The 22,583-nt window shown below is 38.6% G+C and overlaps 1 protein-coding gene across 1 annotated transcript in view; it reads right to left on the bottom strand.

Moving 5' to 3' along the window:
• Nucleotides 1–3,738: 3,738 nt before the first annotated feature.
• LOC146710164 (metabotropic glutamate receptor 4-like) overlaps nt 3,739–22,583 on the bottom strand; it is a 171,537-nt gene continuing 152,692 nt past the window's right edge. The window contains exons 9-10 of the mRNA XM_085457468.1: nt 10,007–10,253; nt 3,739–5,514 (exon numbers count right to left, since the gene is read on the bottom strand). Of these exons, the coding sequence (XP_085313594.1) occupies nt 5,465–5,514; nt 10,007–10,253 (297 nt within the window). The 3' untranslated portion in view covers nt 3,739–5,464. The remainder of the gene's footprint in view (nt 5,515–10,006; nt 10,254–22,583) is intronic.

Here is a 22,583-nt window from a genome sequence, read left to right as displayed (position 1 = left end):
AAACATTTCCAGTTTATTTTTGTTAAACGCTGGTATTTTTATTTTTTTTTAATACACGCATTCATTTCTGTTTCTGTCCACAGTGAATTGGTTGAGCCTCTTCGACTGACGCTGCCTCTAGATCAGGCTTTTTACAGCAAAGCAGCCCCTGTCAGTGTTGCATTTGTGATGGTATACAATAGCATAGCTGCACAGCTGAGAGAGCCCAGTCACGGGACCCCAGAGAGAAAGCATCACTGCATTGCTTCTCTCAAATCCTGCTGTATATTGGTGCTCAATTCAAGACAAATGTGCTCCTGCACTCATTCTGTCACCTGAGGGCAGTTGTATTGTATTATTCTGAGGTACACACGGGAGCGGACTAGTGAATAAACATTTTATCGGCTCAGCTATTCATACTTGCATGAGGATTGTCTCAGCTTTGGCACTTCACTTCCCATCCACTGCAGTCAGATCCAGTTTAAATGCTTAATGAAATGTTTTTGATGACTAAAACCAAATTATATTACTATTGCAGTACTTTTCAGAGCAAAGACAGATGGCTTGCATTTACACATTTTAAAGACTTGACATGGTTCAATTGGAAGTGAGGCAAGATGATTTCAAGAACATAAGAAAGCATTATTGCTTGCTCTATGATCCAGTAGTCAAATGGTGGGGTTTGCATAGACACTGTGTTAATATTTTTCCCTATTGTGTGAGTAGCATTGAAATTCATTTATTCCACTATTCTAAAGCAGCTGTCTTTTTTTTACTAAGATCACATAATGCTGAGGAGAGATCTATATTCAAAACGGAAGCTTACTTTCTTGATTTTGCTGTCACTTTTCATATCATGAGACCACCTCATCAGAGATGTAGTTGTACATTTCTAGTGTATCATTAGCCTGTGTTGATAACCCCCTCAATGCTTATCTGAGTATTTGTATCTCCCTGTCTGCAATAACACAGTTGAGCAGATTGCACTCAATCGCTCGACAGTTGTGTCGATATGGCCACCCACACGATTTATTTTCTTGAGTGTATTTTGCTGCTGTGCTGCCGAACAACATCTCAAGTTGTCCCAAATATTGTTCTTTCAGAGTCAGACGCATTGAAGCAAGGACAGGCCAGCTGTTGGCAGAATAACACATTCACACTCGCATGTCTCCTGCAAAGTTGGGACGAAAGTCCATAGTTTCAGACACCCAAGTCTTTGATGGGCTGAAGATTCTGATTGCACCATCATTTGAAAAAGTCATTAAACTAGATTTATTTCTTTTTGTCTTTTGTATCAATCATGAATTCAGCTATTATAAGTTCTATTAGTCAGACATCATATATCATCCACATAACTATCTCTCTAATAAACACTTTGACTGTCTCAACAAAGGTTAAATCTGTCTACTTCGAGTTTGGTGGATTTGTCGTTGAGAACCAGAATAAGTGTTGAGTTCAGTTGTTTGGTGCTGAGTGCTGATCTTATTTTTGGGCTGTATTCTACTGGAACTCAGTGGTTAGAGCATTTAACTCCTGCTGCAAGATATCATTGCCACTGGCAAATGTTTGATGTCAGGAATATTTTGTTACCTCAAAGATAATGTCACACTTAGTTCACTTAAGTGTACTTATCTATTTGCTTCTTACTGTATTAATTATATGTATTAGGATGACATTTGTTAAAGTAGTCTGATGGGGTGAGCCAGAGACAATCATTATCTTGACACCATTATGACAAAATAACTTGTCATGGTCCTGCGTCTGTGACCCAGTGTTTGATTTATATTCTTTGTTTTAGTTGTATTACTCATTCTGTTTACTTGCCTCCCCTATGTCCATGTTCAGTGTGTTGTCTGTCCTGTCTTTCATGTATGTTAGTTCTGTCGCCATGTTTGTTCATCTGTTTTCCAGTCGTGTCGCTCACCTCTTCTGTTTTCTGTATTCAGTCAGACCGTCTTAGTGTGTGTCCCATGTTTCTGTTTTTACTTTGATAGTCTCCTGTCCTGTGTGCATTACGTTCAGTCTTGTTTCTGTGCTGTTAATCTGATTAGCTCCAGCTGTGTTTCCCTCCTGTTTCCCATCCCTTCGTTATCCTCTGTGTATTTAACTCCTCTGTATGTTGTCACGTTTTCCACATTGCTGTGTGTTTCCCCAAGCTCCTCAGTTTTGCTCATTACTCTTAGTTTTCTCCTAGCTCCTAGTTTCTTAGTTCAGTTTCCCAGGTTCCAGTTTAAGTTTTGTTTCCTTGTTTTAGTGTTTGGTCCTACAGCAATAAAAGCTGCCTTCCTTAGTTAATACCTTTGTGTTCAAGTCCTGCATTTGGGTCCTACCTCTGCTTGCTCATAGCACATCCATGACATCATCAGTCAACAATTACGTTACTGTATTTGATGCAGTAATGTAGTTGTTCAAACATACATTTACAATAACAAATATAGCTCAAGATTGCTCTGGTGGCAGGCATTGCAAAAGTCCAATTTTGTTTGCTTTTCTTAGAAAACACAAAACATAAAAATGTAGATCTGATTGTCTGCAGTTGGCTGCGTTTTATGGAATATTACTGCCACCACTTGCTGATAAGCAGAACAGAATCAAAAAGGAGAGATCCACTTTCAGACACATACATATTGCAAACTGTGTTTTGGTGCTAAATATGTAAAATCATTTATGTCATGAACTGATAAACTAATACAATTCTCACCATATTGTTGGTTTGAATTTAGCAGTATATCAGGATTAGTGATAATGATTCCAAACAGCATGTAGTGTACCACTGATTCATTATGATCACCTCCCATTTGCTGTGCCCTTCTTCAGCTGTTTCACATTAAAAGTTTTCAAACTGAAGTTTTTACCATTTAGAAGATACTGCAGTTTTTGAATTGAATGGTTGTTTTATCAGTTGTAGTTTAAATGTATGGATTTACTGAGGTCTGGTATAGGGTGTCAAGTTATGTAGATCAGATCAGTCTTATTACATACCTGCACTGTTGGTGAAGTTAAATGAATTGTAATAAACATTTGGACAGTGTATGCTTATATCTTGTGTTTTTAAAAGCATGAGAGATGTACAAACATGTCTTGTGATCTACTTTTTGGATCATCTCCAGTAGTCATTAGAAAACCTACTGAGATGGAGGACTGATTGTTGACGGGTTTTCTTCCAGATCTATTAATAATGATGATTCTAATAATGTGCTGATAATGTACTGAAGTGCGTCATTTTTTCTGTGCTCTGTTTCTTCTTGCTCTTGCTATGCAATGACTGTTATTTTCCAAGCCTTTTGTTGTATTGTGGGCTCACACTATCAGGGAGGCGTGGAGAAGATGATAGATGCAGAGAGCTTTCTGCATGCAAAAGCCTTGGATGAAAGTAGGGGCTCCCCATTCATTTAAAATAATTTCATGTTTCCTTCCACCAACTCTGTGTCCTTCCAGCACTATTATCAGAGCAATGTGGCAACGTGTTATTCAGAGGATGGCACCCATTGTCTTGTTTTCTTCAGGGCGGACAAACACTTTACATTGGGAACAAAGTACACACTCACTCACACAGAAGTGCTGCCAATCATTTAGCTAGGGATATTGTAAGTTTGCTAATGTATCATTTTCTCTCTTTTCTTTTTTTAAACTCAAGCAACATATGTACAAGACCAGACAGGAACCGTTAATGATAACCTGTTGAAAAACTGAACAAAAAATAATAAACAAACCAATTTTCAACTTTCTTGAATTACAGAAATGTGAAAATGGACAATGATGTTTTAAAACATTTTTAATAGAAATAAAATTTTGTATAAAAAAAAAAAACTAAACATGCTTCACACACTTCATTAGTTTTCATGAGGTTTAACAAATACATAGCTAGCCAGGCACTGTATCCTTTTGTATTTTTTCCCCAATTTTAAGATATGTCAGGACATAAAGCAGACATCATCAATCTATTTAATAACATACATTAACTTACCATTTAATTTGGTCAGCACTCACATTTTATTCTGCAACACAAATGGTGTTGAAAGTAATACAGAGGGAGGCATGAAAAGCAGCATTGAATTCACAACACAAATGACCCCACAATATTTTCCCCAAGACAATAGAGGGCTTTTATACTGCACGGAGCCAACCCTTAATCTGTTCTGCCAACTCGGAGTGATTGATAGAGATATTGTATAGTTTTGCAATTAGAATTTCATTTGCTAAAATGCCTTACAACTTCCTGACACCTCCTCCTTATCACAAGAGTGCCTGAAGAGGACATGATTTTTTTTTTTCAGTAGCTGGTCCATTATGGATATCACCTTCAGGGTATATTGCATGATCCTCTCAAGGGCATACTTCATCTTAATTCCCCTACTAATGGATCTGTACAGCTAAGCTTTACCCTTACACTATGAATGTGTGAGAATAGCTGGTGGCAGTGGTGGTAGGGTCATCCTGGATAACAGCTCACAGTGAGATCTCCTGGCTAAAACACTGTTTATTTTAACCATGAGCCACTGTTTCAAAGCACATACAGATATGCAGAGGGCAGTGGCAGCCTTGGGCTAGCTGGTAATACAAATCATGGCCTTACTGTAGCACAGATAAACAATCACTCACTAGACCTTCACCATTTGAGAACAGTTTTTAACGTACAATAGGCCCAAACAATTTTAAACAACACTGCAACAGAGTTTAAACGCATTCCTTTTTTTTCCCTTTTGTTTTTTTAAACAACACAACACAGGATGTTAAAACTGGCATGCTCAAAATCAGCAGAGACCATTTTATATGTGTAGTCATTCTTATTAACTCATCGGCAACTTGGAAGAGGAAATCAAAATACATGGAGTCTGGTAAAGATCTGTTGCATTGTTGTGACGATCAATATTTCCAGTCATTTGACTCACGAGACCAGAACACATTTAGAAATAAAAACAAACACAAGCCCCTCTCAGAGATCCATAGACCATGTTTGCATGCCTTTTGGTGTTGATTAATCCCTTGTGATGCCTTGAGGATTTGAAGATTAATTATAATTCACAAAACTGGCAAACGACATTAAGAACCTGAACATATTCTTACTCGTAGTTCAGTTTCAGTCAGTGCTGCGAAAGATGACGGAGAAGTCTTTAAAAGAGGGCATAGCTGAAATGTAAACACAGAAAAGGAAAGCTCCATCCTTCAGTCTATAGGCCTCTGCCATGCAAATATTTTCATTTTTCTTTTATGTATTCTTCTGAGGCAGACCAAAGATGGAACCTTAAAATTGTGCTGTTATCTGTTCTGGTCCCAAGTTTTGTCCATCCCTGCATCTCATGTGCTCTTTCCACACAATGCCGCGTCTTTGTGCAATATTTCTCTGATCTCCACCCGGAAAAAAGACATATCTATTTAATTTATTTGACTTTATTTATTTTTGCCCGATGCTTGAAATTCCACTGCATGTTTTGTTTTCTTTGCTGGGACGGAAATCCTGAATCGTGATAACATCCTTTGTCCTTCAGATTGCATGGTTGCTGTAGCTGATGTAGGTTTGCTTTGTTGAAAACGCTGAAAGAGACGAAATGAGAAGGAAGAGTCAGAGTTTAATACAGTTGAGGTAAAGTTTGTAACCTAAGAAAGGGAGCTGATTTGGGCATGAAGCTCTTTTTGTTTAGCGCTCTTCCTGTAGTAACAAGAGTAAGAAACTGCTACACAGGGCTGAAAAAATGTGTTTAGTTCCTGATTGGTTATGATATTACGATCCTATTAAAAATTCCCTAGTTCTCAGGTCATGTTATTCCCCTCAGCATGTGCCAAATGTAACTATTACCTTTAGCTACCACCACCATTTTTTTCCCTCACAGCTATAGCTATCAGGAGTTAACTTTCCAGCTGTCTCCCCGGACCATGTTAGCTGATTCTCTGAGTGGGAGCAGATAAATCCTGACATATCGCCACTAGATCTCAGCATTGGGGGGAGCTGGCCCAGACAGGAATTTTTCAATTTCATCAAGCCATATATCCACACTGGCGATGACAATGACAAATGGCACTCATTCAAATAGCCATACACTGTATAGCCCCCTGTAAACGGTAACCCCATCAGGATAATTTGCTGCTGGCTATCAATTCAGCGTCTCTGCCTTCTCGACACTTATTTTAACAAAAGGCCCTTTTAACCATCCACACAAACATGAAGCAAGAATGGAATTAATGCTGCTCTGTTTGGATGCATGTAGTTTTTGTGACAGGCCTCACACCATTGTGCTATTGTTACTGCAGAGCATTGTGATAAGTTTTACATTGATTTCTGGTTTTGTGCTAACAGTAAATATATGTCAGCTATTTTATTCTCCTATGAAAGGAAACAGCTGTCAATACCTGTGGTTTTGACCACAGACTGATAAAAACCTTTTCCAGCTTAAGGCAAGAAGAGTGTTTTGAATGCCACTTGAGTAATTTCTGCTGACTCAATTGCTGAGGTCATTATTTACCTCACTAATATAAATCCACAGTGCATCACAGGAGTGCCAAGCATTGAGATTAGGAGGCATACACAGTGATTCAGCTGCTTTATAAAAGATAGTCACACCTTTCTTGTTTTTTTAATAATGTGTGCAAATGCTAGGCTTTGATTAGTGATTCAATAATTTATCTATTGATTATTATTTCAGTTTATATATAGCATGTCAGTAAATAGTAATGAATGCAGATAGATTTTCCAGTCCGATGGCTTCATTTTACAGGATAGAGCAAGTAAATATTTGCATTATAATGAATTATAAGCAATGGTTGCATGACAAAAATCAACAGTTTAAGTCAGAGATAAACTGAAAATTATTAGAAACCCAGTTCCACACAAGAACTGGAACGCTATATAAAATATAAATAAAGCAGGATTCAAACAGATAGAAATAGAAAACACAAAGTTTACACTGAGACATTTTAATATTTGATGAATTAGCTCATTTTCCAATTAGTTGGCAGTAACATGTCTCAAAGTTTGAACAGGGATAACAAAATGTTAGAAAAGTGGTATTGCACTACAAAAACTACTGGAGGGATATTTTGCGATTGATTGGGTTAACTGGCAACAAGACAGTAACATGATTGGCTATAAAAAAGAGCACTTCAGAGAGATAGCCTTTCTCAGAAGTAAGGATGGGTAGACATTTATCAGTCTGCAAAAAGATCTACAAATGGTAAAACATTTTTCAGAATAATTAGTTTGTTATTCATTATTATACAGGGTGGGCCATTTATATGGATACACCGTAATAACATGGGAATGGTTGGTGATATTAAAGTCCTGTTTGTGGCACATTAGTATATGTGAGGGGGCAAACTCCTCAAGATGGGTGGTGACCATGGTGGCCATTTAGAAGTCGGCCATCTTGGATACAACTTTTGTTTTTTCAATAGGAAGAGGGCCATGTGACACATCAAACTTATTGGTAATGTCACAAGAAAAACCATGGTGTGCTTGGTTTCAACGTAACTTTATTCTTTCATGAGTTATTTACAAGTTTCTCTTTGTTCACAGCCATTGACATGTTGAAGAGGTTAACACGTGAGGAGCGGATCGAAATCGTGTTGATATCTGGTTGAACCCAGTAACCGGGTCATTGCAGCAGATTTCAATGCAAGACACCCTACGAGACCACCCATCTCCCATGCTACAGTTAGCAAACTGCTTGCTAAGTTTCGTGAAGCTGGTTCAGTGTTGGATTTGCCAAAATGTGGACGCAAGAAAACTGTCAGTAATGAAGAAACATCAGTGGCTGTCCTAGCTTCATTCAGCAAGAGGCCACAGCGTAGCACTCGCTGCATGTCACTGGAGAGTGGCATTAGTCGAACATCCCTTCGGCGGATATCAGCTACTCACAAATGGCACCCTTACAAACTCCAGCTACACTGCAGCATCTCAGCGAGGATGACCCAGATCGGCAGAATTTGAGCAAAGAATTTGTAGGATGGGCAAAACAAAAATTGGAACAGGACCCTCAGTTCACGCAGAAGATTTTGTTCAGTGATGAGGCAAACTTTGATGTGAATGGTGAAGTTAACAAACAAAACCACCGCTATTGGTCTGACACTAACCCACATTGGATGGATCCCTCCAAGACTGTTGGAACCAAAAAAGTGATGGTTGGGTGTGGTATATGGGGTATAACGATAGTGGGTCCATTCTTCATCAATGGAAACCTCAAGGCCACTGGATATTTGAAATTGCTACACGATGATGTGTTTCCCTCTTTATGCACTGAAGCTGGCACGTTCCCTGAGTTTTTCCAGCAAGATGGTGCACCACCACATTATGGGTGCCAGGTCCGAGCATTCCTAGATGAACAGTTTCCTGGAAAGTGGATTGGTCATCGTGGGCCAGTTGAATGACCCCCAAGGTCTCCCGATCTGACCCCCTTAGACTTTTATCTTTGGGGTCATCTGAAGGCAATTGTCTATGGTGTGAAGATACGAGATGTGCAGCACCTGAAACTACGGATACTGGATGCCTGTGCTGGCATTTCTCCTACAGTGTTGCTATCAGTGTGTGAAGAGTGGGAGAAGAGGGTTGCATTGACAATCCAACACACTGGGCAGCACATTGAACACATTTTATAAGTGGTCAGAAACATGTAAATAACTCATGAAAGAATAAAGTTACGTTGAAACCAAGCACACCATTGTTTTTCTTGTGACATTACCAATAAGTTTGATGTGTCACATGGCCCTCTTCCTATTGAAAAAACAAAAGTTGTATCCAAGATGGCCGACTTCTAAATGGCCACCATGGTCACCACCCATCTTGAGGAGTTTGCCCCCTCACATATACTAATGTGCCACAAACAGGACTTTAATATCACCAACCATTCCCATGTTATTACGGTGTATCCATATAAATGGCCCACCCTGTAGAATAATGGCTTTCAGAATAAAGACTTTGACTAACTCAACACCTATAATACATTTTAAATAATATCACAAAATGATTTTGAGAATCTGAATAAAGGGACAAAGGTCAGGTCTATGAACACAATTTGCTGTGCCATCTACAAATGAAGGTTAAAATTCTACAGTATGATGATTAGAAGAAACCATATGTGAAAATGATCCAGAAAAAACATTGTCTTCTCTGGGCCACAGCTCATTTGGACTGAGGCAAAATGGAAAACTGTTCTATGATAAGATGAATAAAAAATATATAATAAAGAATTTCAAAAATGTAAAAACACGGACATAGACAAGAATGGAACAACATTCCTCTCCCAGAAGTGCAGCAACTGGTGTTCTTCAGTTCCCTCATATTTACAGACTGTTTTTAACAGAAGGGAATGCCACACAGTGGTAAACACAGCTCTGTCCTAACCTTTTTTGAGACTTGCATGCTTCTAACTGGGCTGCACAGTTTGCATTAGCAGTTATTGACTCCGTGTTGGTTTCATACTGCAATTTTGTAACAACATGATCAATACAATTTTTCCCAAAACACATTTAAAAGTGAAACAATCAAATTGTATCAAATTTTAAGATGTGGTAAAGTCGTCTTCATCTTTTTAGAGAAGGCCTAAAATTTAGGCGATTGGACTTGAAGACTTTTTTAAGGACGTGTGTTACCCTCGTTTACTTGTTATTTTAGGAATAGTTTGACATTTTGGAAAACATTCACTTTAATAAAAAAAAGAAGATTGATGCCAGTAATAAAATCATACCTCAATGTTTTACAGGCGTTTTAGTTCCATTGCTGGACTCCAGAATATGCTTTCTAATCCATTCCTTTGTGACTTCATTCTCACACACATAATTGTGATTCCTGTAATGCTTCTTGAAAAACAATTTCCACAGCCTCACCACCAAATGAATAACAGTGTCACATTTACTAGATTCAATGAAGTGTTAAATAACATGCTATACATTTGTTAATAAGGTTTTGTTTTTTTTTTCACACTGAATCCTATCATTGCATCAATTTGTTTTACAGACACGGAAGGACAAAACATTCCTGAACTTAAGCCAGCAGGTTTCTAGTCAAAGCTTTCCTCATTTGCATTTTTGCTCTTACACTGTGTTTCGAGGCTTTCGCACAGCTCGGTCTTGGCTTCTCCGTTGGGTCTGAGTCCAGCCTTGGGGTTGAACTTGTTGGACATGGTGGCAGCAGTAACCACAGCCTTGAGGGTCCGTGTGCGCTTAGGCACATTCTGCTCAGGGTGGAAAAGAACCACATAGACCTTGGGCATGTAGAGCAACCCGAGGGACACTGAAGCACTCAGGCTCACAGAGATCGTCAGCGTGGTTGTTTGGATGTACATCTGCAAGAGGCAAAAACCAAACATGAATGATACAAACAGTTTAACAGTGTTTTGCATTACCGATTTTTCTGTGTGGGCAGTGGCATGTATAGTACAAGAGACATCTGCTGTGCATCATTATAATTAGAGTATTCAATGACCCATGTGTTGGTCAAGGAGTTTTTAAATGAGTATCTACTTTGTCCAGTAGAAGCTGCAAAGCTATCTAATGAAAATGATGTGTTAAACTTGTTTTAAATCAGCATCCTATCTGCTTTTATGGTGTATGTGTGCTGAGCCAGCCAGGGCCACAGTGTTTACTTAATTTTCTGCCATTCTAGTTTTAATATGACTATCACGTCCACCCTGAACACAGATTGGATCTTTTTCTAACTCATAATAAGCAGGCCCATAAAAAAAGAAACAAGCTCATGAAAATTTTACACATGGTCAAATCCTCCAAATTATGGGGGAGGGCAACAGAGTACCATCCTCATTCATTCCATTTAATTGTTTGCAGAACTGCAGCAAATTAATGAGTCATCTTTAAAGATGCAATAAGGTAGAAGAAAAGCTTATGCAATTTCTAAACATCATACTGTTGTGACTGATTGAGGAATGAGTTTACATTTGGCTAATACTGGGATACACACACTATCTATCATTCATAGATAGATAGATAGATAGATAGATAGATAGATAGATAGATAGATAGACAAAATATATAAAATTTAATTTTTACATATATATAAAATTGAAAGTTCAGTTCACTAAAAAGGAGGAGTTTTGTTTGGATAGAAATTAAATTGTGCTTGCTGTAATTTACTACACCTCTGTAACACACAACAAGAATCTAATTATGATCATTTACCTGGTGTAACTACATAAATGTATGAATACTGTCAATAATAATAATAATAATAATAATAATAATGAGAGATTTTGTTGTTCCTTCAAATCCACCAAAATTGTTCCTAATGCATCAAAATTGATGGTGAGGCTTAAAATAATGTAATGGGTTATAACCTGCTGTGGGTGTAAGATTTAATATATTTACTCGGAGGATGACAGGTGCGAGTAGTAACAACAACAACAAGAAAGACTGAAACGAGAGCAGGTTTTTCATTCTTTGGTTACCATAATCACTGATTTACAAAGATAATTAAACCACAGTCGACTACAGTATTCAAATGAACACACATTTCCAACAAATCAGAATCTGTTATTTCTTGCAGGAACGATATTCGAATCAGACGATAAATCCTCTCATGCATAGATTTTTACTCACTAGTATTTTATATGTTGGTACTTTAAGAGTCAATCTTTCAAGTCAAGTTTTTCCTCATCAGGTCTCTGCTATTTTCTGATTCAACAAAAGTAACAGCTTCTCATACGTGACCTCTATTTTAATATGTTGTGTGTTTTTATTATTTTGACTCTCCACAGTGCTTTCCCTATATACTCAGCCAACCCTCTTTCCATGTGAGACTGCTGGCTGAAGAGAAGAAGGAAGAATGGAGTCAGTATTATAGAGAGACAGCTGCAGCGCTCCCCTCCCAGCTGTGGGGAGTATTAACCAGTGAACTGCTCAAGGCTTGGTTCACTGCTGCCTCAGGGACGGACTGTTGAACCCAAGCTGTTCATCACATAAACAGAACATAAAAGTGTTCTGCTGCTTTTCACCCAGGAATAATATCATCTTAAAATCCATCCTCTCGGTCACTGATTATATACCGGCACAGAATAAATAAGAACAGTAAAATGACTTTAAATCTGACAACATTTAAAGTCTGTGTCAGAATAACATTTTTTTTTAAAAATTGAAAATTATATTCTCAATCATTTCAGTTTTGGTCTGTAAAATTAATGCAACAAGGAACAAAAGACACTTAAATCATCTTTGATGTCCATACTAAAAGAAGTCAATTATCCTATGTCAGAGCTATAAAAACTTGCTTTATTTGTGGCTCAACTAATCAACTTATCAACGCAGTTCCAATAATAACTACTATGATTATGTAACTGCACCATATCTCACTGTAAATTAGGTCACGTTGAAGAACAAATATTGTTATTATCATTTAATCTAATGTAACCTTAGGTAAGGTTATTTTGAATATTATGTCAGCAGTGATATAAATCAGGACAATCAGTAAGCTGTCACATTGTAGAGGCTAAGAATAGAATATAAGTGGATTTAATGCCAAATAGTACAGTGTGCAAGAATAATAGTTTCATTTATATTTTACATTTAATGGTGGTGATAATATACATTGGCCACTTAATTAGGTACAACTGTTCAGCTGCTCGTTAACACAAATATCTAATTAGCCAAACAGCAGCAACTCAAGGCAAGGTATGTAGAGATGATCAAGATGACCTACTTAAGTTTAAATGGAGTAATGTTTGTATTTTTGTAGGGTCTCTACAATAATACTGCTGTTGTGAATTGGTGCTATATAAATAAAATTGAACAGAATGAGGAAGAAAGGTGATTTGAAGGACAGCTAGTCAGCTAAGAACAGGGAACTGAGGCTACAGTTTCTAAAATTAGACAATACACGATTGCAGAAATGTTCCCTGGTTTTAAGAGTCTTGACTTCTACAGCAAAACATTCAGGTGGTAGCGTCAGAATTTGACATAAACATGGCTCCATTCTGTCTTATTACAACAGCTCAGTCTGGTGGTTGTGCAATGGCATGGGGGATATTTTCTTGTCATGCTTTGGGCTTCTTAGTACCAAGTTAGCAATACATCACAGCTCTGCCCGAGTATTTTTGCTGACCATGTCTATCCCTTTATGACCAAAGTGTACCCATCTTGTGATAGTTGCTTCCAGCAGCATAACAAACCATGTCATAAAGCTGAAATCATCTCAAATTGGTTTCTTGAACATGACAATGAGTTCTCTGTACTCCAGAGGCCTCCATGGTCACCAATCAATCTCAGAGCACCTTTGGTATGTGGTGGAACAGCAGAGTTACAGCATGGATGTGCAGCTAACAAATCTTCAGTAACTGAGTATCTTTTCAATATGGACCAAAATCCAAGAGGAATGTTTCCAGCACCTTGGTACATCTGTGGCAAGAATAACTGAGGCACTTGAAGACAAAAGCGGTCCAACCCAGGACTAGCATGTGTACCTAATGAAGTGACTAGTTAGTGCATGAACTGTTTTCTTTTTTAAAATAAACAATTATTTGATAATTTTACATTTTGAATCAATTGTAACAGCATTATAGACAAAGTGATAGATTTTATAGTAACTGGTACCTTCTTATAGATGAACAATGGAAAAACAAATCAGCACATTTTATAAACTAATCTCAGTCCTGCCTGTTTGTTGGTCTATGTTATAATAATATGTATATAATGTAATATGTTAGATGAAAGGAAATTATTGCCTTGACCTTACTTGAAATCAATATATTATTGTTTGGTATTTCATCAGATAACATGTGCCCTCTCTATTGCCTCATTGATGTTAGCTTACAAATGGAGTCCTTTTTTCAATGTCAGAGCACGTCCAATATTCAGTCCATTAATTTGTTTCCTCCTGATTGAAATGCACCTGAGCATTCAATGACTGGAGCAACTTGGAAGAGAAATGAAGAGAGATACCATATATCTCACACACATATCATCACACTGCCATTAGCGTAGCTTGCCTTAGGCAAAACATAACATAGAAGAAGTACTCATAGTCGCATTAATGACTGAACTAGATGGAAAGAAATCATGGAGCTATCAGTACCTGGAGGATCAGTGATGGGAAGAGTCCTGGAAATATTTACTCAAGTAAAAATGTACTTGTGTACAACAGTACTCCAATAAAACGTAGGTGAAATAATGGCATTATTAGTAAACATGGCTGTATTACACAAAAGAGGAAGCTGAAGAGCAAGGGTCACCTCCAGAATTTTTTTAATAGGTGTGGTCATATGGGGGCCAGTAAAAATATTGGCTGGGGAAATTGTGGGGGACATACAAAGTAACACAATGGGTGTCACTGGGGGCCCAGCAAATTGTTGTGGTAAAGAAAAGTAAAGAAAATTTCTTATATGGTGATAATAAGTCCAGTGAGCCACACCCAGCCTAAAGCAAGTAAATGTAGAGATAAAGCTCATAAACTGACATTTTAAATCAAAAAAGGAAGCTGCAAAATGTTTACGCACAGTGTAATGCACTCACACAAATACTATATGAAACTGAATACACTGCTTCGTGTAACAGCAGTTAGGCTGCCGTTGTATCTGCTGAATTTGCTCTTTAGTCTCAGATCCTCTGTTCCTCTAAAAAAAAGAAGAAAAAAAATCATAACAGAAATGATAAGGTCATATTTAAATGTGGATTTCCTATTTACTCCTACACAGCTCAACTTCTGTCAAGCCAGAGAACAAGCAAATGCAGCATTAACTGAGCAACAATGGTAATGCATCCTAAATAAGCAAACGTAGCAAGCCAAGGTTTGTTAGATCGCCAGGCTAACACAAACTTAAAACATTAACAATCTGCTATACCCGTGACCTTTGAACTGAAGTCGTTACAGTTAATTAACATACAATACTTTTGCAGAAGAGGTAGTATGTAGAGTTTTTGTAAGAGAGGGCCTCTACATGGTTGTGAAAACACTGCATAATGAAGCTGTGTTGCCTTGGGCGTGAAGATGTATTAGACCATTAGATTTTTGTTTTTTTGTTGGTAACTCTGCAATTGATTTTCACATAAAAAATACACATGAAGATAACCAATAACGATAATCTACTTTCTTACAGTAATCATAGGAATTGTATTTCATTATTTTCATTCCAGCAGAAGTGATAAAGCAATTCCACACCCTGGCCTACGGTGAGTAGAGCAAAACTGAGTAAAAACATCTGTGATAACTCATAACATTAATTTGACAGCTAATAAACATGAACAGACTGCATTTTCAATTCAACCCAAGAGAGTCTCTGAGGCAGGATGCAAACAATCAAATTTATTTAAACTTGCATAATTCCCTCACTATATTAAGGTACTTTTTTTTTCTCAGCATGCTATGGAAGTACTGAGCAGAGGAGTTTGCTGCATAAGAATTCACTATAATTGCACTCTAATTAAGCCAATAAACAAATAGAACCCTTAGGGGACACAATAATATAGCTTCATGGCAGATTGTCATTTATAAAGATCACAATTCTTTGGCCTTGATTAGCTTCACGGCCTATCCACCCATTATCAAAGCACCCAGAGGTCAACAGAGGGCTGCAGTGCTTTAGGCCTAATGAAAGCAACAACTGCTCTCTGAAGTCCAAGATGTTGCTTAGCTTCCTCTGCTTCGTAGCATCAATCTTCATTATTTATTACAGAGCCTCAGGGGCATTACTGTGAATAACGCTGTTTATCTTACGACTGAGAAAAGACAAAGGGAGAAATGGGAAGGAACATGGAATGGGTGGTAACAGGTAGCAGGTATGAACACAGATTACACTGTGTAACACAAAAAAATAACAAAAAACCCCACTCCTGACTCTGGTCTGGTTGAACTGAAACTCCCACTTCTTTGTCTGACTACCACTTTAACAGCAGTTTTTTTGTTTTTTTGTCCTAACGGTGCCAATAGTGAGATGGAGACTTCATACAGAAATAAACAACCCCACTCAGTTAATCAGACGATTCATGCACTGTAATGGCAGGACCTCTTTGTGTGGGCTGATTGAATTTAAGCTGAGCCCATTGTGCTGTAGCCTCATTCCCATGCATGCTATTGTCTGCTGCCCCTCCTCCTGCCTATATCTTTGAGACAGCCGCTGATTTAGACAGTTTCTCCAGGTAAGTAGGTGTCACATCTATTCCTGAAGGTAGCATAAACACTCCATAGATAGACCAGATGTCCTCGTCTAAATGATAGAGAAAGCTTCCTATGGCATTCGTTGCATGTGTCTTGGCACCAGATGACAAATAAATGACGGTGCTTGTAATGCTGAGGCAGAGGCCTGCTGTAAACGGGTGATGAGTGCGTACACAGCTAGATAAGGTAAATCGAGACCCAAAAGAAGTGGAGCATTTAATTGCTCTGAAAGACTCGTCAATGTGGGCTGTGAAGATTTGTGCAGCCTGACATTTACAGTACAATGATTATGAGGTGTGTTTGCTTTGACATGTTAATTCCTTAAATAAGATCATTGTTTATATAACATCTCAGCAAATCAGTCACAGGCTTTATTTTAAAAAAATAAAACAAGAAGAAGAAAATCTGGCACAGCAAAACTAGCTAACTTTCCTGCTCAACCAACAAGTTTTCCAAAATGTAATGTGTGTTCAACAGGTGAGAAATTTTATTTGTCCACACTTCCTAAAATTGTTCTGAATCTGCTTAATGATCTAACTTCCTATATTTATTCCTGTTATCCTTTTCTTCATTTCTAAATATATATATATATATTGTTAAAATGATGAGTGGTCATATTATACATGACCAAATTCATAACCAATGAGGAGTCTTTCTGCTGCTGGTTCTGTGCAGTATGATGCCAATGAGAGCGTGTATCCTTAGGACAGTCATCTCAGGTACACAGCTGCTGTTCAGATCTTCTATTTATGAGGAGCAGTAAATAAGAGCAAAGTTGGCTGTAAGTGAGAGTAAGAAAAAGGCTCAAGCTGCTTGCTTTAGGCAATGGAGAAACTGTGTGCACCAACATTCCATGTAGATAAAGATTATTTTGAACCATCAAACTACCCTAACAGAGTAAAAATATGGAGTTAGAAATGGGCATAACAAGTTTCCTTTAAGGTCTTATTGGCTTTGAGCACATTCATCAGAAACAGTGACATGTAAATGGCAACTATGTCACTGTTTTCATGGTAACAGAAGAGCACCATTGGGGGCATATCCTGTCCGTTTCTCTGCGCTTCAGCTTTTCAGTTTAACTCAAGCCACCTGTAAAGGCTCTGACCACTCTGCAGTGGTAGAGTGCTGTTACAGATCATCTAGAGTTGAGGTAATGGTGGATATTTGTTTGCCCCGATGAGGCAAATTGCACTAAGTGCACTAAGACTTGGAAGATAGTCAACAATCTTATGATGGCTAGAAGTGCAATCAAGCCCATGACCATCCCTACATTTGGAATTTTAGAGTATTTAGGGTGTCAATTTAAATAGAATAGAGGACCAACACTGCAAGTGTACAAGAACAAGATGATTATTCTTTTTTCTTTTCTTTTTGCTGAGTTTTGTGCACAAAAATATTCCCGAGATTTTCAAGCAGTCTTCATTCAGACTGTGTGCTGTGTACAAACTGTGGAGTGGTTTTCTAAGAGAGTACATGGCAACAGAATCGAAAAAAAACATTCTCAAGGACAGAACTTTAATTGGGGGGGGAAAAAACCCTTTACTCCAAGTCAGTGTAAAGTAGGAGGTCATTGAACAAAATACTCTCCATCATGGACTATCCATCCTAACTCTCTGCAGTACACACTACAAAGACAGAAGAAGGCATTTTCCAACATGCTCATTTAGGCCCTATGTCACAGAAAATCATCAGCTCTGACAATTTTGCTGCTATTGCAGTGATATTACTGTTCTGACTGACTGTTACTGACTATTTTGAAAAAAATCATCATGGTTCTGATATTATTATTGTTGTTGTTGTTGTTGTTGTTGTTGTTGTTGTTGTTGTTGTTGTTGTTGTTGTTGTTGTTGTTGTTGTTGTTGTTGTTGTTATTATTAATAGCCTTAAATTTAGCTAGAAGTCCTGTATACAGCAAATTTGAACAAGAGAATTTCAACTACATGCATATCTGTATTCAGCATGTTTGGGACTCACACCGAATGCGATAGACGCGACCAAAAAGCGCCAGACGCCCCTAGCTGGTCACGTGCACATTCGCACCTCGACGCACGACCAACGCGAATTGGCTGCACTTCAAAACATGCAATTTTCACGCACATGAAGCGGAAATGTGGAAGGAAATAGTGCCAGATGGCAGCTGTCGATCTAGCCTTTGAAGAGAGAGTCTCTCTTCTCTATTTACTGTGGAGAGCAGAACAGCGGCATAAAGGACATCCTCGCTGTACCTGGGTCCATCAGGTCCTCTAGAAACGTGAGCAGTTTGGTGAGTTTCACCACTTGCTCCAGGAGCTGCGTCTGCATGACGGACGCTTTCAGCGGTACCACCATCTTTCCCTCGCCCAGTTTGAGGAGCTGCTGTTGAGTGTCAGTCCAAGCATCGCCCACCTAAACACCTGTCCGTCTGCCTGCGGTTAGTAAAAGTGTTTAAAACGGCAGTCCTTTATCGATACCTGTGCTAATATAAGCTCATTTGAAGTCCCAGTGACTTCCCCACAACGGCTCTTTTAAGAGCCACCCACAAACCTCTAAAGAGCGTTCCTGCCTTTTCTTCTTTAAAAATTTCCTTAATAAATTACTTTGCATGTATACCTGATGCTCTGGTCGCGTCTATCGCGTTCAGTGTGAACGCACCGTAAAAATAATTTAGGGTGTCATTTGTCTTCAAGGTATTGGTATATCTCTGGCTACATCCACACTAATCAATCAAATCAATCAAGGCTTTATTCGCTACGTGCAGGTTGCCCTGCAGTGAAATAGGACCCCCCCCCCGACCTTACACACACAACACTGACATCACATGGGGATAAAGGTCGGAGATCGGTAGCATTACAGAAAAAAAAAAAACAAACAAAAAAAAAAAAAACACAGAAATATTCACTACAATGGGAAAGTACAAGAGGAAAAAAAGAGACCTCTACTCATGCTGGGCTCCTGGGAGGACAGCATGAGAGTGTCAAGGGTAGTGTCGTGGATGAGAGAAGGAGGACCCAAACGCTGGACTCACAGGCAGGTAGGTGAAGGTGGATGTTTATTGCCGAAGGAGTGAGCAAACAGTACAGAGGGAGGAAATGGCTGGCTGACTGACTGACTGACTGACTGGACATACAGACGACATTGACATCAGACATACATCATTAATGACCCGACATTGAATGGGTAGAACAGAGGGCTTAAATACACAGACTGGTGATAATGATGATAATGAGAGACCGGTGAGTACACAGCTGAACATAATGAACTAATGATAATGGGAAGAGGACTGAACATAATGCACACAGACCAAGGCTAACACAATAAAACAGGAAGTGGAACAGGCAGTAGATAAACAGTGAACATGAACTAAGAATACTGGGTCAAAGACCCAGAAACCCTGACAGAGAGCAGGAAACAAAAAAACTCCTCTGCACAAAAAAAGCACATAAATGTCCACAGCACAACATTATGGAACACGTGACAAGCCACAGGGTCGGGTGGGTGGTGAGGAGTAATCCGAAGCAAACACAGCAGCCATCCTAATAGGTTTTCGTTTGAAAACGCATCATTTTCTCTCCGTTTTGACCTTCCGTCCACACTGAGATGGCGCTTTCCCTCACGGAAAACGCAGTGTTTTGAAACACTCTCGAAAACACATACATTTGAAAACGGTGCTTTTGCGTTGCATTGTGGACAGCAAAAACAGACTTTTTGAAAACGATGACACATTTTAGTCATGTGATGCAATTCCAGTGACCAGTTAAATTAAGATAGCAGAGGGCATTATACAGCGGTTGCTTTGTTTGCTCTCAAATTTTCTGTACGTTTTTGTCCATGACAGGTTAAACCACAATAAATAGCGATAGCATACACGTGGTGTGTGTGTAGTTGTCTGTCTCTTAAAACGCCAGTGATTTTCCTACAGTTTGAAATGTCATGCAATCTTGTGAATTTCATGAGTCCAGCAACTAACCACTCTTACTAGATTGTATCATGTCATCTCAACAAGAACAAATTAAGTTGTTGAATTTCATACAGATCCTACATGATTTAATTACGTTCAACCTAGAAACATGAAATTATTTTTGTTCAAATTACAAGTTAGACTTTTGTAAATGTAACAACCAGTCGAGACTGAAGAAGTCACTTCGATGAGTGACGAAACGTTTCTCCCACAAAACGCTACGTCCAGATGAATAGAATCAACTTTTGGAGCTACACGCAAGATGCTTACATAAATCCAAGAGATGCCCAATCCCTTTCCCCCCCCACTGTGTAAATGCTTCAGATAGCTTTTCTTCAAATTCTTAATTCTCACTGGCTTTTGCAACTTCGTACTCTTTTGGTACTCGCAGCAACAACTCCACCTCATCGTTAGTCCGTTTAAAAACTTGGTGCTTTTCCTCAACATTTTGCCACGACGTTTCAAAGGGCCGGAAAGTAAATAAACAACAGACAGAAATGAGGCAGATCGAATCGTCTTGCGTTTCACGCATGTGCAGTATTGGAACATAAGCGGTTTTGGCCGTTTCAGTGTGGACTGACAACTCTGTGAAAACGATAGTGTGGACACGAGGCGTTTCCAGACGAAAACGCCTTTTCAAATCTATCCAGGCTAGTGAGGATGTAGCCTTCGTTACAAGAAACCAATGTTTCCATGTTCTGTGGACATTCATCTGCTTTGACCTCTGCCTTCTTAAGACTTTTATGTATTTTTCTACAGCAATATCTTAATACGGGCTCTTGCTCTCAAGGGACAAAACTCATTCTGATTCATTAAGTTACATCCGATCTTTGTTCCCATTATTTCTAAATGCTTGGTAAAAAAAAACAAAAAAAGAAACCAAAAAAACATTTGCAGTAGCAGTATGCTGTGTGGTCTGACAAAGCTACAAACCATATTGGAGAGTAACTTAAATTAAGTTTTTCAGACTCAACACTCAACAGCCCTTTTGGGTTATATATTAAATATGATTATTCTCTCTCAAATGAGGAAAGAAAAAAATGTAGGACATTTCCCTGAAGCTAAACTTCCATTTTGTGTTCCATTTTGTGCTTTACCTTAACATAGCTCAGGGCCAAAGTAAAAGTTTTCTAAATGATAAAAGTAAAACTGTCCTCCAGCCATAGTGTGTACAGTTTTCCACAGGAAATAATAATTAATAAGTGACTCATGTAATTTAGATCAAGAAAAGTGTTTTATATTAAGACTGGGTGAGAAAAGTTTTCAGGGTTTGTAAATTAAATTCATCTGAGGTAAGGAACAAAAAGTAGGACTTCACATACGCTTCAAAGATTTTTTTTTTCACTTCTATTTTACTATTCAAAGCCAGGCTAGCTAATGGATTACCTCATCCTCTAAAAAAGCTGTTCAATCTCTCTGTGATTGTATAATTCTCTTTCATCTTCAGAGAGAGGAGATGGAATGATTAAACAAAGAACTCGCTGATCTCCGCGGCTGGTGTTGACATGCGACTTCAGATGTGCAACACTCACATTAAAAAATAATGTGGGCTTTGCACTTGGACCAATTCTTCTTTACTATGTATGCTACGTGTATGATAATGAAAAATGTATAGTGACGACAGCTGATGGTTGTTTTTCCCCTCTGACTATATTGAGGAAATGTAACATTAATCAAGCAATATGTGTGAAACTCAACTGGTCTCTCAGTTTTCAGCATCTAAATGCTGTTGTCTGCACTTTTTCTGTTCATGCTAGTTAACATTTGGGGTAAGAGAAAGCCTGTAGCTTGGCCTTCATAGTATTAATGCAACATGCAGCATATGAAAATAAGTCATTGTACTGCCAATCACATAATGCATAAATATAATACAATTGGCTACAGTCATATGCAGATTTTCTGCAATGCCGCAAACTACAGAAATTGGGAGGGGGCGGGGTGTGCTCTGAACCACAATACACACTTTTCTTCCCACCAAGCTAACTATCACAGCCAGTTTCCAGGCCAGCATTTTGATGTATTGTTTTGTTTAATCCCAAATGGAAGAAGGTAAGGATTAATTTGTTGCATCTGTCAGACCCATGCTGGCACTGCTGATAGTGTCCGTGCCAGTTTTAGGGCTTTTTTGTTTTTTTGTCTCACCACTGCCCTCTCTTGTAGCCATCAAGCCCCTTTTGTTACACTGCCAAAACACCTCTTTCAACTGCATCAACACATTGCTATTGTGTCATTGTTGTACCCCTTTGGCTTTGTCCCCAGACTTTCTCCTCTGAATGTGAGGTCCAAGCCCAACCTTCATTTCCATGTCCCATTTGGATCCCTCTTGACCTCAGTGCTCCTGCTGAACACAGTCCAGGTCTATGGTTCAAGAGGTCGGGCACATTGATTTGACATGGGAATAAGAGTGTGAGCTTGTGTTTATGTAAACAGCTCATGGTTCCCTAATGCACTGTGGCATACAGCTGTCACATATATGTGAGTCACAGGCTTGTGAGTTGCCTTCAGAGTTATTACAGAAACATTTACATTACTTTATGTGTACACGTTGCAGATTCTGTATTCACAAGCATCCTCTTTTTA

The sequence above is a fragment of the Copadichromis virginalis genome, linkage group LG5 (genome assembly GCF_057382275.1).
Source record: "Copadichromis virginalis isolate Kocher_CV1m ecotype Utaka linkage group LG5, C_Virginalis_male_GT1.1, whole genome shotgun sequence".
Taxonomy (NCBI): domain Eukaryota; kingdom Metazoa; phylum Chordata; class Actinopteri; order Cichliformes; family Cichlidae; genus Copadichromis; species Copadichromis virginalis.
This window is presented reverse-complemented; position numbering and strand designations above follow the sequence as displayed.